General features: G+C 39.5%; 1 protein-coding gene across 1 annotated transcript in view; it reads left to right on the forward strand.

Annotated features, from left to right (window-relative positions):
* LOC109935447 (band 4.1-like protein 4B) overlaps nucleotides 1-14,686 on the forward strand; it is a 278,476-nt gene that overhangs the window by 256,953 nt on the left and 6,837 nt on the right. Inside the window, exons 23-24 of the mRNA XM_048614210.1 lie at nucleotides 2,265-2,312; nucleotides 7,874-8,385. Of these exons, the coding sequence (XP_048470167.1) occupies nucleotides 2,265-2,312; nucleotides 7,874-8,385 (560 nt within the window). The remainder of the gene's footprint in view (nucleotides 1-2,264; nucleotides 2,313-7,873; nucleotides 8,386-14,686) is intronic.

Here is a 14,686-nt window from a genome sequence, read left to right on the forward strand (position 1 = left end):
GTGCCAAATAGCGGAGGAGAAACCACATGCACACCCAACAGAATCTCCTCTCAGGCACTCCAGAGGTGGTCAGGCCATCCACCTTGACCCTGGCTACCCTACTCTGACCCTTGGATGTCAATCCTGAGAGGTTGCTGCAGCATGTGGAAGCAAGATGAACAAGGCATGTGTAGGGCAATATGATGCCAGCGCACCCTTACAGCTTGTTGGTGTGAATGAGGTGGTCAGAGATGTCAGAAGCAGGGAAGTGTATAGTACATAGAGAGCCAATGCATTAGAATCACAAGGACTTAAGGAGCCTGCAGGTCTGTGTGCTGTACAGTGAATGAGTCCATGTGTGATGTTTTCCCTTGAAGAGCATACATCAATGGATCTTTCAACTTCCTCCCTCAAGTAAAGACACATACCCAGCCACTCTGGATGTGCTTGCAGTTATTTTCTTCCCCACTCCGTACTTCTGATTTGCAAACAGTGATCTCTGACCAGCGGCTTGGCAATACACGTTGGTAAGTCTCAAAAGATCCAGGTTCCTTTCCTGATAGCCCTTCAGATCATTCACCCCATCAGATTTGCACCTCCTCAGGTCCCCACCCAATCCATCTATATGACTCTGCACGTGCCTACCATTCTCCATAGTTCCTGGCATACGAGATGACCATATGAGGTGTGTTCATACATCTACACCTCCTTGAAACCATAGTGCTCCTAGCTCTGGATAAATCCCCCTTCCATATTAACCCATTCCCATCCATGCTTTACTATATCCTCCCCTTTTAAATACAGTTGCCCCCACTTTACTATTATCATCTCCCAGCTTGCTGCACGTACAGTGTGTTTGCTGGCACATGGTGCAGATGTAAGATTGTGTAGCACACAGCTGTACAGCAAGATATATGTCTCCTTTAACCGTGGACTGCTGACCAGCAAGACAAAATGCCTGGTTGTGTGACTGTGTTAATTGGCACGCAAGGCATGGATGCTCTGAGCTTGCTGGTAGGCACTAAGTGAACAAGTGCTAAGACAGCAAGTGAGTAACCCTGAGATGCAGCCTGATCCAATCTGTGAGCTGAGTGCCATGTGCTCACGCCTTACAACAGCCTTTCAATGCTAATTGTTGGTATGTACTGCAATGTGGTTTGTGCTTCCAGAGCGTCCTGCAAGTGGATCAGAGAGGTGCCATGAGAATCTAAGAGGGCTTGGCGATCATCAGATGGGGATGTCCGTGGACAAGGCTGGGTGCATGTGGCTAGTGTCCATGGGTCATGCCCTGAGATGATGTGTGGTAGGTAACATTAAAGCTCTTCGCAGCCAGCAGAGAGCTGAAGTCACCAAGTACCTGCTGTAACTTCCATTTTGAGAATTCATGCCAGCTAGTTAACTCACAGCGTGTGGTAGAATGGGAAACTGCATGTTAATGAGACGAGATGTACACATTAACAAGCAACAGTCCCTCTTTTTAGGCAACTTACTGCTGCCTAGTGAGAATCTCACCATGATGCCTGGAATTTGCTTAAAAGATACAGCTAGATATTCCTGACATTGAGATAGGCTTTGCTGGAATTCTCGCATCATTCTGCCATATCATTCAGGCTCCATAAGATTCCGTTCAGCATCTACTTTAATAAGCAGTGGCTTTAGGTTCCTGTTTTGTAGACACCCAAGATTTTGAACATGTTGTTTGAAGTGACAGAAGTATGTTCAATATTAACTTTCAGGAGCAACTTGGCTTACGTGAAAAGGAACATTTTGTAGGACAATAGAGATAAAGCAAGAGAGTGGGATTAATTGAAGAGTTAGTTCAGCAAACTACGCAGGGCATGTTTAGCTGAATGTTCTCCTTCTGAATGTATGATTCTATGATGAATTCTGAACTTCTGGCAATACAAGGCATGGTTTAGCAGGTCTGTTAAATACAGGTCCAAAGGGAAGAATTTGCAGTGCAGCACCTGCTAAACCAAGATGAGCACTAATGGTACTTATGGATATGAGCTAAGCTATTTATCCCTATCTAAAAGAAAGCAACATTGGATTATAGCAGAATAAAAATAATAAATTTTAGAATATTTATATTAAAAACCTCAACTAACTCATGATTTCTCACCAGCCCAATTGTAAGCATGCATCAGAAATGAAAAGAGATTTGTATGAAATTTATGTCCTGCAATACTGTTGTTTTAAATTCATCCTGCCAGTGCCCTAGAGTCTTTAACTGAAGTGTTAATGTTGTTTCTTTCGACATCTTTGAGTTTTCTATTATTTTACAGATAAAGACAGTACCAGCTCATCCTTTTTCACCTTTGCCACAATTTCCAGTAAGTATCATGCAATCATAAGGTTTTGCAGACTTGGTAAAAGAACTCCCCAAATATTGTGCTGAATATTATGCCAGTATATGTTTATTACATGTTTTGTTGTCTTTAGTCAAAGCTTCTGCTAGCGAGTGTATTCAGGTGTTACTTTGTAAATCGCAGAAGAGTTCAATGCGATGACATTTCCAAGCAACATAATTCATGCAATCTGTAGGTATACTTCTGTAAGGCAACAATAATTTCTGTCAGCATAGAGCCAGTACCATTGGGTTTTGTTTGTTATTAGTTGATTTCTCATATGGTTGCACACTACGAATGAAAATGAACTGCAGTCCTGAGGTCAAATGGACTTAAAAGAAGCAAAACATTAGGTAGAAGTAAGAGTAGTGGTTAAAGGGGGAACGTGTGGGATGAAACAGCTTTTGCCAATAGCTTGGTGGTAGTGGCAGCAAAGCTCTCCCAGTGTTTGGAGGCGGTGGCAGCAGCGGATTTTTCAAGATGGTAGAGCCATTAAGGCCACATCTTGGAGCAGGGCCAGAGTGAAGAATCTTGATGAGATAGCGGCAGCAGCCTGGTCTGGCAGTGGAGCCAGGGACTCCTGGTTGCAGTAGGTCTACAGCAGGCACTCCTGGAGTTGACGAGACGGCGGCAGAGCCAGGGACTTCTGATTGCGGGGAAGTGTGAGATCAGAGTGCAACCCGGCATCGACATTGGTGAGGTGTTCCCAGCGCTGAAGAGATGGTGCCTAAGGAGTAGCGAATCCCATGTTGATGGGTCCGGTGCAGGCAGTGGCGACGTGGTGGTGGTGGAGGAGTTGTGGGAGGAGGGGGTGTAGGTGTAGGTGTCATTAGTCAACCAGCTCAGGACTCTCTTTCAGCTATATCTTTATCCATTTTATTCTTAAAATATTCAAAATGGCACCAGATTGTGGTGACTGTTGAAGCTTTTCACTGTAATTTACTGCTTTATTCATTGCAAAACGAATGTGATAATAAATAAATCATTTATTCATACCCAGCTGGATGACAGTAGAGAGATACTGGATGAAGATGGTGTGGTCAACTGTGTTAAAGGCTATTGGCAGCTCAAAATCCAGGTAGTTTGCAAGGACAGAAGCATCATAAAATCATAGAGTAGTTCCAATACAAAAGATAGCCATTGAGCTAGTCATGTCCACGCTGGCTCTCTGCAGGAGCAATTCACCTAATCCTGGTTCTGCTTCGTCTCCTTTTCCTTCTAATTCCACTTCAAAAGCTATGGTTTAATCTACCTCCATCATACTGTCAGGCAATGCATTCCAGATTGCATCACTAACTGTGTAAATATCTTTTCCTTGCGATCTTTTCCCATTCACCTTAAATTGGTAACCTCTGGTTCTTGATTCTTCTATAAATGGGAACAGTTTTTCCCAACCTACTTATGGAGTCCACTCATGATCTTAAGTACCACTGTCAAATTTCCCCTCGAAGCTTTTTCAAAAAGTCAATCCACTGCCTCTGTAGTAGCAATTAAATATAAACTATTTATGCCACTAGTTCATCTGCTTCGATATATATACTTCATACATTCAGACAAAGAGCTTTTAATTTTAATATTAGAATTATTCTTACATGAACTTTATTATCTGATGCTCTGATACCATTAAACTCAATGCCACTTCCAGTCCCACTCTGTTTGTCTTTGTCCAAACCACTGTACTGTTTTATGTTTTTTTAAATTATTCGTTAATGGGTTGAGGACATCGCTGGCTAAGCAGCATTTATTGCCCATCCCTAATTGCCCAGGGGGCAGATCAGAGTCAGCCACATTGCTGTGGGTCTGGAGTCACATGTAGGCCAGACCAGGTAAGGATGGCAGTTTCCTTCCCTAAGGGAAGGAAGTTAGTGAACCAGATGGGCTTTCCGACAATCGACAATGGATTCACAATCATCATTAGATTCTTAATTCCAGATATTTTTAATGAATTCAAATTCCACCCTTTGGCGTGGCGGGATTTGAACCTGCGTCCCAGAACATTATCTGGGGATCTGGATTAACAGTCCAGCGATAATACCACTAGGCCATCGCCACCTTTTTTAATGCCTTAACTTCACTCTTTAGATTTTCAAATCTCCCATTATCTGAGTTCTGCCACTCTTTAATTTTAAAGTTCTGTGTTCAGCCTTTGTGACATGATTTAGCAGGACACTGCTCCCTGCCTAATTGTTAAAGTGGAGTCCATGCAGTGTAAGGAGGTTACGTTTCAGTTGTACAGGACACTGGTGAGAGTATATCTGGAGTACACTATTATATATGCTGTATAATAGTACGTTACATATAGTATTATATATAGTATTAGTCTCTTACTTAAGCAAGATGTGAATACCTTAGGCTAATTCCCATTGAGGATAGTTTGGATAGGTCAGGCTGCTTTTCTCTGACCTTTAGAAGGGTAAGAGCTAACTTGATTGACCCTATCAACCACCTCAGAACCTTTTGTTTCAATGTGGAAGCAACATTTCATCTTCTGAGAGAATCTAGTGTTCATTTTTTTTTTCCGTGAGGGTACGACTCTTCAGAATTCTCTTCCTCAGAAGGTGGTGGAAGTAGAGTTTTTGAGTATTTTTAAGGCAGATAGATTCTTGGTAAGCAAGATGGACTTTGTTTCAAACGTACAAGTTAAGAACAGAAGTGGCCATTTAGCCTCTCAAAGTTGATACATCTTTTAACATAATCATTGCTAATCTGATTGAATTTGGTGAAAGGTTATCAGGGTCAGGGGGATGTGGACTTGAAGTTCTGCTCTTAACTCTGTTTTGAACATCAAACTCCAACTTTCCATAATACTGGTGCAGGTGCTCACTGAATCGTAACTTTTTTCCCCACTAAATACTTTGTGCATGACTCTATGACCCTAAATGTTCTCTGTCAAGGTTAGGGATTGGATTTTTTTTTTGAGAGCATGTAGACAGATTTGAGAGAAACAGTGACAGGATCTGAAGAGGGAAGATCATTAACAATATCAGCTAACAGGGAGAAAAGCAAATTTCTGCAGATGCCATACATCTGACAAAAACACAAACTGCTGGAGAAACTCGGCAGGTTTGGCAGCATCTGTGGAGAAAGAAACAAAGTTAACATTTGAAGTTCAATACGGTTCATCAAAGTCCAAAGTTACAGTCATGTCGGATTACTCTGTTTCAGAGTGTTCTAAACTAAGATCATTCTGGCTGTCTGAAATTAGGCATGTTCCCTGAAAGATGCTGCCTGATTTTCTTTTTATTCAGCACAATCAGGCTTGTTAAAAGAAACTCACTGTTTCTCTCCTCCGTCCCACTCGTCCATTCCCTCTCCTGATCCTCCTACCCTGCTTCCCTCTTCCTAATTCCCATTCACTGCTCCCCATTCCGGTACCTTCACTGCTTCTCACTTGCCATTTCACCCAGGAAGGAGTGAATGGGAGAGGGGCAAGTCGTAGCTGGAGGATCAAGAGACGACAGAAGTGGCGAGTGAATGGGTTGGGAGAGGGCAGCGGGCACATTAGGAAAGGCAGAAAATAAGAAGTGAGAGGGAAAGTAAAGAGAGGGAAGTGCAAGTAGGAGAGTTGTGAAAGGGAAGCTGTAGAGCAAGAAGGTTTTGAAATGTAGCCATCTTCTCTCTGGTAAGCCAATAGAAGATGAAGTTGTTTTTGATCCAAAGTTTTGCTTATATCCACAACAGCAGACTGAAAACAGCCAAATGCGATGAAATTCAGAGCCACAATCACCTTGAGAGTTTCAAGCAATGCAGTCCTTTCCTGCTATGACGTTGTAGTATCAGCAGGTGGCAGATTTCAGTGACATCCTCTTTGCTGAAGCACAAGTGCCTAAAATATTGGTCATCTCTGAAGTTCATGTCAGAAAATTGCTCCCTAAACATCCACTGTAGACTTGACGTCTTGCTGAGCATATTTCTGTCCTCCTCCCCCCCACTCTTCTAACAGATTGTTCTGCTCTATATGGCATCTACTATTCTGTCAGTTGAGCTGAATGCCAAGAGGGGAAAAACCTGCCAAATCATCCATGTTACTCATAAGTATAGAAGTCCTTAAAATAATCAGGTATTCCAGATCAGTCTCTGTGCATTACTGAAACTGAAGAAAAACGTTAAACTACCATTGAAAGTATTAAAGGCAAGCAGAATTGTAGCAATTGCAAGAAGAAATAAACTAGGAAGTAGCTTTGTATGTTTCAAAATGCTTCACGTTGCTTAATATTATGTTCAGCTTTATGAGGTTAAGAGCGGGAGTAGGCTGTAGAGTGGAGCTTCAAAATGGCAACATTGGTGTCAAGTCAGAAATGCACATTGACATTATGATATGCCTGTTGTACAAACTGTCAGCAGACCTTTGGTATGAATGCATAGTCTGGCATTTGGTTGCACAACGATTCATAAAGGTTAATCCATGATCCGGTTGTATCATAATCAAGAACATTAACTATTTGGTGTCTCATTCAGCAAGTGCTTTGTCTCTTGCATCAGCTTTTTCTGTTTCCATTATTAACAAAGTTTTTAGCACAACTTAATTCTAAACTTTTTCAATTTAAACTTGATAAGAGGAAAGTGCTTTTCCTAACAATGTCGTGTTGGACAGAATTTTAGCATTGTTCTAATATGAGCACCAGTTTTTTACCTTGCAAAAGACATTGCCGCTATCTCTATTGTCAGTCCTTGAGGCAAAACATCCAAGCAAGTCAAATGGGTTTTAGTTATACTGCCATGGCTCAAAGTGAAAGATGTCAACTCTTAAGGTTATGTCTAATGTATGTCCAAAAACTGGATTGTTATCAGCACGTGATCCAAAGTGGTGCAAGACTCTCCAGGGTGTGAACGAGTAGTCATAGTTTCCTTTGTTAACAAATGCGGCAAATAATTCTTTATTTGGTACAAAATCATAAATTGCTGTAAAAACTCAGCAGGTCTGGCAGCATCTGTGGAGAAGAAGCAGAGTTAATATTTCGGGTCCAGTGGACCCAAAACATTAATTCTGCTTTTTCTCTACAGATGGTACCAGATGCGCTAAGTTTTTCTGGCAATTTCTGATTTTGTTTCTGATTTCCAGCATCCACAGTTCTTTGTTTTTTTTGTTTTAATTCTTTATTTGGTGATGGGATCAATTGCAAGGGAGTTACAGTAACAGTCTGGGCATTGGCAATGAAAATCCAGAAAACATTTTCTTAGCTAACACCACTGATTGTTATTTCCAGGAGTGAAGTTGCATCTTTACCACATCCAAGCAGTCCATTGATTGTAGTTTGCAAAATATTCTGCTAGGATGATGCTAAGATGGGAAACTATTAACTACAAGGAGATATTGGAATACTGGAACTTCCACACTGAAGATTAACAAAACTTTATGGAGAGTTCTAATGGAGTAAATAAGACTAGTTCTTGTGATTGTGCAAGTTAATGACCAAAATATCCATTTTCCAGCAGAGGTATCATCTTCATTAAAATGATTAATAGTGATTCCACTATACTGTATTTTTTTAAAGTACTGGTTAGTTACATTGTGCTTTCTCACAGTTCTTGTCTGTTATTTACAGGTTGAATTAGCAGATAGCCTATTGCAGTGTTATGAATTTCCACCATCTCCAGGAAAACCCTCACCAGTAACGCCTTTGCATGTGGCTCGAGCTCCAAATGATTCATCAAAATCTTCATCAGTGACATTTATACATGCAACCAGGCCTCTGACTAATCCAGGAAAATCATCAGTAACAACTGTGCATGCCATGAGGCACCTGAATGATCCAGGAAAATCTTCAGTAACAACTATGCATGCAATTAGGCCTTTAGCTGATCCAGGAAAACCTTCATCAGTATTGCCTTTGCATGTCAGTAGACCCCGGACTGATGCAGAAGTATCATCATCAGTAATGCCATTGCACGCGATTAGATATCCAAGTGATCCGGGAAAGTCATCAGTAACACCCTTGCATGCGGCTAGACATCTAACTGATCCAGGAGTTTCGTCATCAGCAATGCCTTTGCATGCAATTAGGTATTTGAGTGACCCACTCCCACCAGTTCAACACAGTGCGTCTCCAACAGACAGGTAAGGGAGCATAATGATTCTTTAATAAGTATTGTCTCATCTTGAAAAGGATAAGAAGCACACGTGAAGAAAAAAATGTGATCAGTAGTAAATAAAAATGTGATCTGCTAAAGTTTTTTTTAGGGCAAACCCATAGGGGGCAGGAAAGAGCACAGACAATGCCTCAAATTTTTAAAATTAAGACCAATGTCTCAGTAAATGACGAAGCAAAAAATACATTCATACTATGCTGGTGTGGACAAATAAATTGTATGATTGCAATGGGGTCACTGGATTTAGGATATATTTCCTGTTCAAGGACTCCGTGTTTCTAAAAATGAATCATTTTCCCCTAACGCTGTATTAAGCCATAAGAATTGCATGCAATTCAAGTAGCCACAATACATAACTTTCAATTCACTATTGAAAAACTTGTAGTATTGTCTTACCTCAATCCTTCCAGTTCCCTAGGATAAACAGCATGCTGCATCCTGGTTTCCATACCTGCAAACAGTTTTAACTCCATGCAACCAGCAGTTTGAGTCTCTGTTGGAGATGATGGAATGCAGTTTTAGTCTCTGTTGGAGATGATGGAATGCAAAGTATCAATACTTGATTTATGCATTTTGTCATCATTTCACTGACTTTACAAGATAAATCTTCATGCAATAAATGCAGAACATTCTGGAAATACTTAGCAGGTACTTCTGGGAGAGAAATATTAGATAAATTTTGAAGAGAAAAATTTGTAAGACTATTCATATATTGTATTCCAATAAATTATATATTTTAGTGAATCTTCCCAGATGACCTAATCATATTTGGCGAAGAACTGTAATGTTGTTAAAATTTAGCTGTAACTTTGTCACACTATGCAAAATAAAGGAAGCCCACTTGTCTTAAAAAAATACTATCATATGCTACCTAAAATAGAATTCTGTGTACAGAATTATTTACATCATAAAATGACGAGATTACAAAATGTTTAAACTTAGCACAAGACCTAATACAAAACTGCATATAGAATAAGGAACCTCAAACAGGATTCCTTCATAGATCATATAATTAATGGTCAATTAATGATAACAAATGTAACCATAAATTATAGAAACTGTAAACAAATTAGAAATATCAAATTGTGATTTCAAATTGTAAAGCCCCTTTGTATCCATCAGCCTTGTGGATGAGGTCCTTTTCTTTAAGACAGAGATGATCTAAAATTGATTTAGTAGAAGTCTTTTAAAAACATGATGGGTAAGTGTAAAGAATTCATTTCTAACAATATGATCCCTGTAGACTAGATATCACTTAAAAAGATATTTGAATTCCCAGTAACCAATTCAAAGAAATTGCACAACAAGATTTCCCATTCTAAGTCTTTTACTATAACAAACAAACAAACTTAAAACAACATTGACTAGACATTATTTAGTAGGCAACTAGAAATCTATACAACAGAACCAATAATCCCACGTCATATGCAGATGCTTTACAACACCCCCTCCACATGACTACAGTCTTAATTAATTAAAGAAGCCAATCCAAAACAAACTTGTAAAACCACATACCACTAATCAAAATTTAACATTGTAGAAACTTTATCCAGCAACTTAGTTCATGTAAGTATTATCCTCTATCTGTTGTCACATTTCACCATTAAGCTACCTACCTCGGCAAAATTATAAGGCTTAACTAGTCACTGCCAATCTCATGGGATAATGCTATTTAAACTTCATGGAATTCCAATTTTTTGTTTAAAGAATGTTAATTTTACAACTGGCAGCTTCACTTGCCTTGATTTGCCACAGCAAGTCTCCTATGGCCTTCTACATTTAAGCGTGTTTCTCATCTTTTCCATCTCCTCGATTACAAAATTACGTAAAACAGGACAGGATCATAAAAGTACCAATTTTCAAGGTGAACAACAATATATACTGCATGAGAATATAATGCTAATTGATTGTCAGCGGACTCTGGTAGTTTTTGCCTTGGAGAATGAACCAGTGAACAGTTATTGCCTTGAGTTTAAATTCACACCAAGCAAGTTGACTCTGTTGAGGCATTACCTGTTGAATGTAAAGTGAATACCTTCAAGAACTTGGCTCAAGTTCTATACTAATAAGTGATAGTTCAGTACTTGGTTTAGTTTTGGTATACTTTGTCAAGAACAACATTTCTGATAATCCTTCTGGATTCAGGACTTCTTTTATTCTTCTTTTAAAATCAAATACCAGCTTGTCATTATGATGCTGATCTTTCTACACACTTTTTGAACTATGCTGTTCGGATTTTAACTCCTGATCTCCATTCTTTCCCATGATTAAAGTTTTGTAAAGAAACATTCAGTCAATCATACAGCTGAATTCTCTGCTTTGACTCATGAGGCACTAGTACTAGTATTGGGGAAAGTGTGAGGTGTACCACTGGAGGAATCTTCACTTGACTCCTGCTGAGGTCATTATTTTGACAACTTGTATAATTAGGATAGTAGAGATGGATTTAATCTAAATAATCGAGTTGAGGGATCACCTGTGGGAAGAAGTGATTAAATTGACAGAATGAGCTAGGTAATTTAGCAGGGTATCAACATTGGTAATGATAACCAATGGGAGTAATGAGTGTCTCAGGGATAGACATACGATATAAATTTAATGCAGCAGCAAATAAGGAACACCATTTTTCAAGAATACTCTTTATCTAAACCTGTAAAGCATTCATAACAAAATGGATTCATTGATACCACAAGTAGAAATGAATATGGATGACCTGACAGACATTTCAGAAACTTAATTGCCAGGTGTCCAAGGCTGAGACCTAAATATTCAAAGAAATTTGACATTTTGGAAGGGCAGGAATCTAGGAGAAGATATTGGGCAGCTCTGTTAATTAAGGAGTTAAATCATTAACGAGAGGACTAGGTTATGTGCTTTGGCAGGAAACATAGAGAAGCTGAATATTACTTAAATAGAGAAAACTGCTGACAGCTACATCACAAAGGGACTGGGAATCCTCATGCTTAAATCACAAAGAAAAACCTGACATAAAAATTCAGCAAGTAATGAGGAAGTCAGATGGACAGTTGGGATCCATTTTAAAAGGAATAAACAATAAATATTGGGAACTCTTGCTAAGACTATAGAAAGCACTACTTAGATCACACCTGGAATACCGTGAACAGTTTTTGTCCCCTTCTCAGTAGAAAGATATACAAGTATTAGAGACAGCCTTGAGAAGGTGCACTTGGTTGTTCCCCAGTATGAAGGGTTGTCTTACAAGAAAGTTTGAATAGCTTGGGCCAGTGCTCATTTGGGGTTTAGAAGACTGAGAGGCAGATTATTGAAATGTGCATGATTCTTAGGGGACTTGACTAGGTCAATGCAGAAAGGTTGTTTCCCCTTGTGGAAGAATCAAGGGCATAATCTCACAATAGGAGGTTGCCCAGTTAAGACAAAGAGGAGGAGAAATTTCATCTGAGGATAGTGAATTTATAGAATTCTTTACCACAAAGGGTCATTAAGTATATTCAAGCCTAAGAAAGGATTTGCAACATAAAATTTGAACTTGGTTTGATTGTATTTCTTTAGGTAAATCGTAGCTTGTAACAAAAAAAAGGAACCAACTTTTCCATTACCACTTTTGTTGTAATTTTTCCTGATGTACTGCTTCATGAAATTTTGTGGAAACATCCATTATTACTAAAAGAAACTTAGGTAGCGGTCCTACAATCTATTAAGACGCTGCTAGAGCCACTTCTTCAAAAACAGATATTGGAATTGAAGGCACAAATTTAATTTCACCACTACTTGGCATTTTGCGTGGCTGGCAGAATTTGGCCCCATCTTTATGTAACCCTGGCCAATAAAAATGTTATAATATCTCAACTTGTGTTTTCTTAATCCTAAGTGAATTAGAATTTCATGAATTACTTGTAAAATTTCATTATGCAACTCAAATGGAAGTACCACATGATGGACCACTGTCCATTACTCATTGTCTAGTATTTTATGTAATTTGCATTTCCTCATTACTTTGTTTTTCAATTAATAATGTGGGAATAGTGTCTGATTTAATTTCTGAATAAGCTGTTGAGCATAACTTTCAATTGCAAATCCATTTCTTGCACTTCTACTAAAGAGGACAGGTTAAACATATCAGCCCCATTCTCTTTACCTTCATTCCTTTCAGTGAATTTTCAAAAATGCATCTGATAATCAAATTTCCAAATTGTCTCCCTATGTCATATACTCCTTCCTTAACCCGCCTGAAAGACAAATAGCGTCATCAGCCAGCATCAGTGACTGACTTGCTCAAGAGTCTCTCAATAACTTTATTGGTTTACCTCCTTGATTTAGTGCATAAAGAAATAATTCCACTTTTGAGATAGAACACTTAGCACCTCCAGTGATCTGATTCTCCTTGTCAATATATAAAGATGAATTTTCATGATTGTTCTGAGCCATCTCTACCTTCTTAGTACATTCTAAGGAAACATGTTCTCCCTGTACTACTGCTACAGTTTTAATACCTATTTCTATTGCTGTTGGCTCATTTTTTGAAGATATTTTAGACACTCTACTACTGCAAGTCTCCCATTTAACTTCAAGCAGATGGCTTCAGTATACCTGGTTTTATTGCGGTGGATGCATCTTAATTTATTTATGTCGCCTTTGATTTTAACTTTTCTCCTTTATTACTTTGGTGTCCTACTGTCTGTTCTGTAAACTTTGCACCACTTCCATCTACAGACTTTTCCATCGCTTTCCTTGTGCATTTCTCCTTTATCTGTGTGACATTTCATGGATATCTGCTGCTTTTATGATCTTTATTATTGACACTTACCTAAATACATTTTTAAATTTACAGGAATGCTATTTCTAAATTCTCCCATGATCATAATTTCCCTGATATTTTCTATTTTTTTCCTGTAGCTTTAGTGATCTAAAGCAACTGGTTCCTAATTTTTCAGCTGAATTGTTTGCTCACAAATGTCACGTTTACTATGCTATGGTAGGAATGGAGACAATGAGTGATCAATGAGGCTGCCCCAAGTTCACTTCACTCCCCACCTGCCATCCATCCAGCCACCTCTCAACAGGTGCCCATTTTGCTGGGGTCACCAATGACAGTAGCTGCCCCACCCCATGTGCAGCTTGGGCGAGGTGGTGAGCTGAAACCCTCTGCCTCAGACTCAGTTCCAACAAAGGGCCTCCTCTGCACACTGAAGCTCCCGCACTCCATATGTTCGCGGCTGTGCTCCAGTGCAGTCCTGACAACCTGCTGTAGCAGTGGCAGGAGAGCTCACTGGCTCAGCCCAGCAAAGGGCAAAAGCCAAACATGACCAACTCATCAGCCCCATGCACTGAGTGACAGCGCCATCCACCAATCAGACACTGAAAGCTATTCCCCTCGCTGCTGTGATAGGGTGACCTGGAGTCAGCAGACATTGCCTTCAAAAATAGACACCAATATTCTGGACTGGATCAGAAGCACAGATGTGACCTTGATGCTCAGGTAAAGTGATGCTGCCCAAAAGTTTCACGGCACATTTCTTATCTTGTCAAGGCACTGCCAATTGAAAACCGCTGATCTAAAGCCCTGACCCAATAGTATTTCTTTCTTCCATGCAAGTTCTACAAATATCTGATGAGGTTTCTTTCTCATCATCCTAAATTTTAATTGATAAGCTTCAAGCAAGAGCTTGTAAGATAGAATATTGCTTCTGTGACAGTTTTGTAACTCTGCAGATTGTTCTTCTGATGAACTAATGCGCACAGATATAGCTGTACCTGTTAAAACATCTAAACATCTTTTGGCCATTTCATCTGTTTACCTATTTTCTCAAATGAGTAAAATACTTTCAACTCCTTCATCAGTACATTTAGGCACTGAGCATAGATTCCTAGTTACAGTAAATCCTTCATTGGAATCAGCATCATTCTCGAAGTTAATACCTCCTTGCTCCTTCATTAGTCAGAGATTTTCCTTGACTGACTCATGTTGTCCCAGTTCTTTTATGTCTTTGAAGTTCAACCTTTAAATTCCATCTCCCTCTCTTTGTTGTTTCCTGCCTTTCCATTTTATGTTTTCTTAACTCTCTGTCCCTTGCCATTACTCTGATTTTCTTTCTCCTCATTTTCTCTTAGTCTCTGCTTTTCTCCGAAATCAAAGTCTTTTCATTTCTAAGATAACAAGGTGTAGAGCTGGATGAACACAGCAGGCCAAGCAGCAGAGGAGCAGGAAGGCTGACGTTTCGGGCCTAGACCCTTCTTCAGAAAATGATGCTGCTTGGCCTGCTGTGTTCATCCAGCTCTACACCTTGTTA

This window comes from Rhincodon typus, chromosome 2, assembly GCF_021869965.1.
Source record: "Rhincodon typus isolate 14 chromosome 2, sRhiTyp1.1, whole genome shotgun sequence".
NCBI lineage: Eukaryota > Metazoa > Chordata > Chondrichthyes > Orectolobiformes > Rhincodontidae > Rhincodon > Rhincodon typus.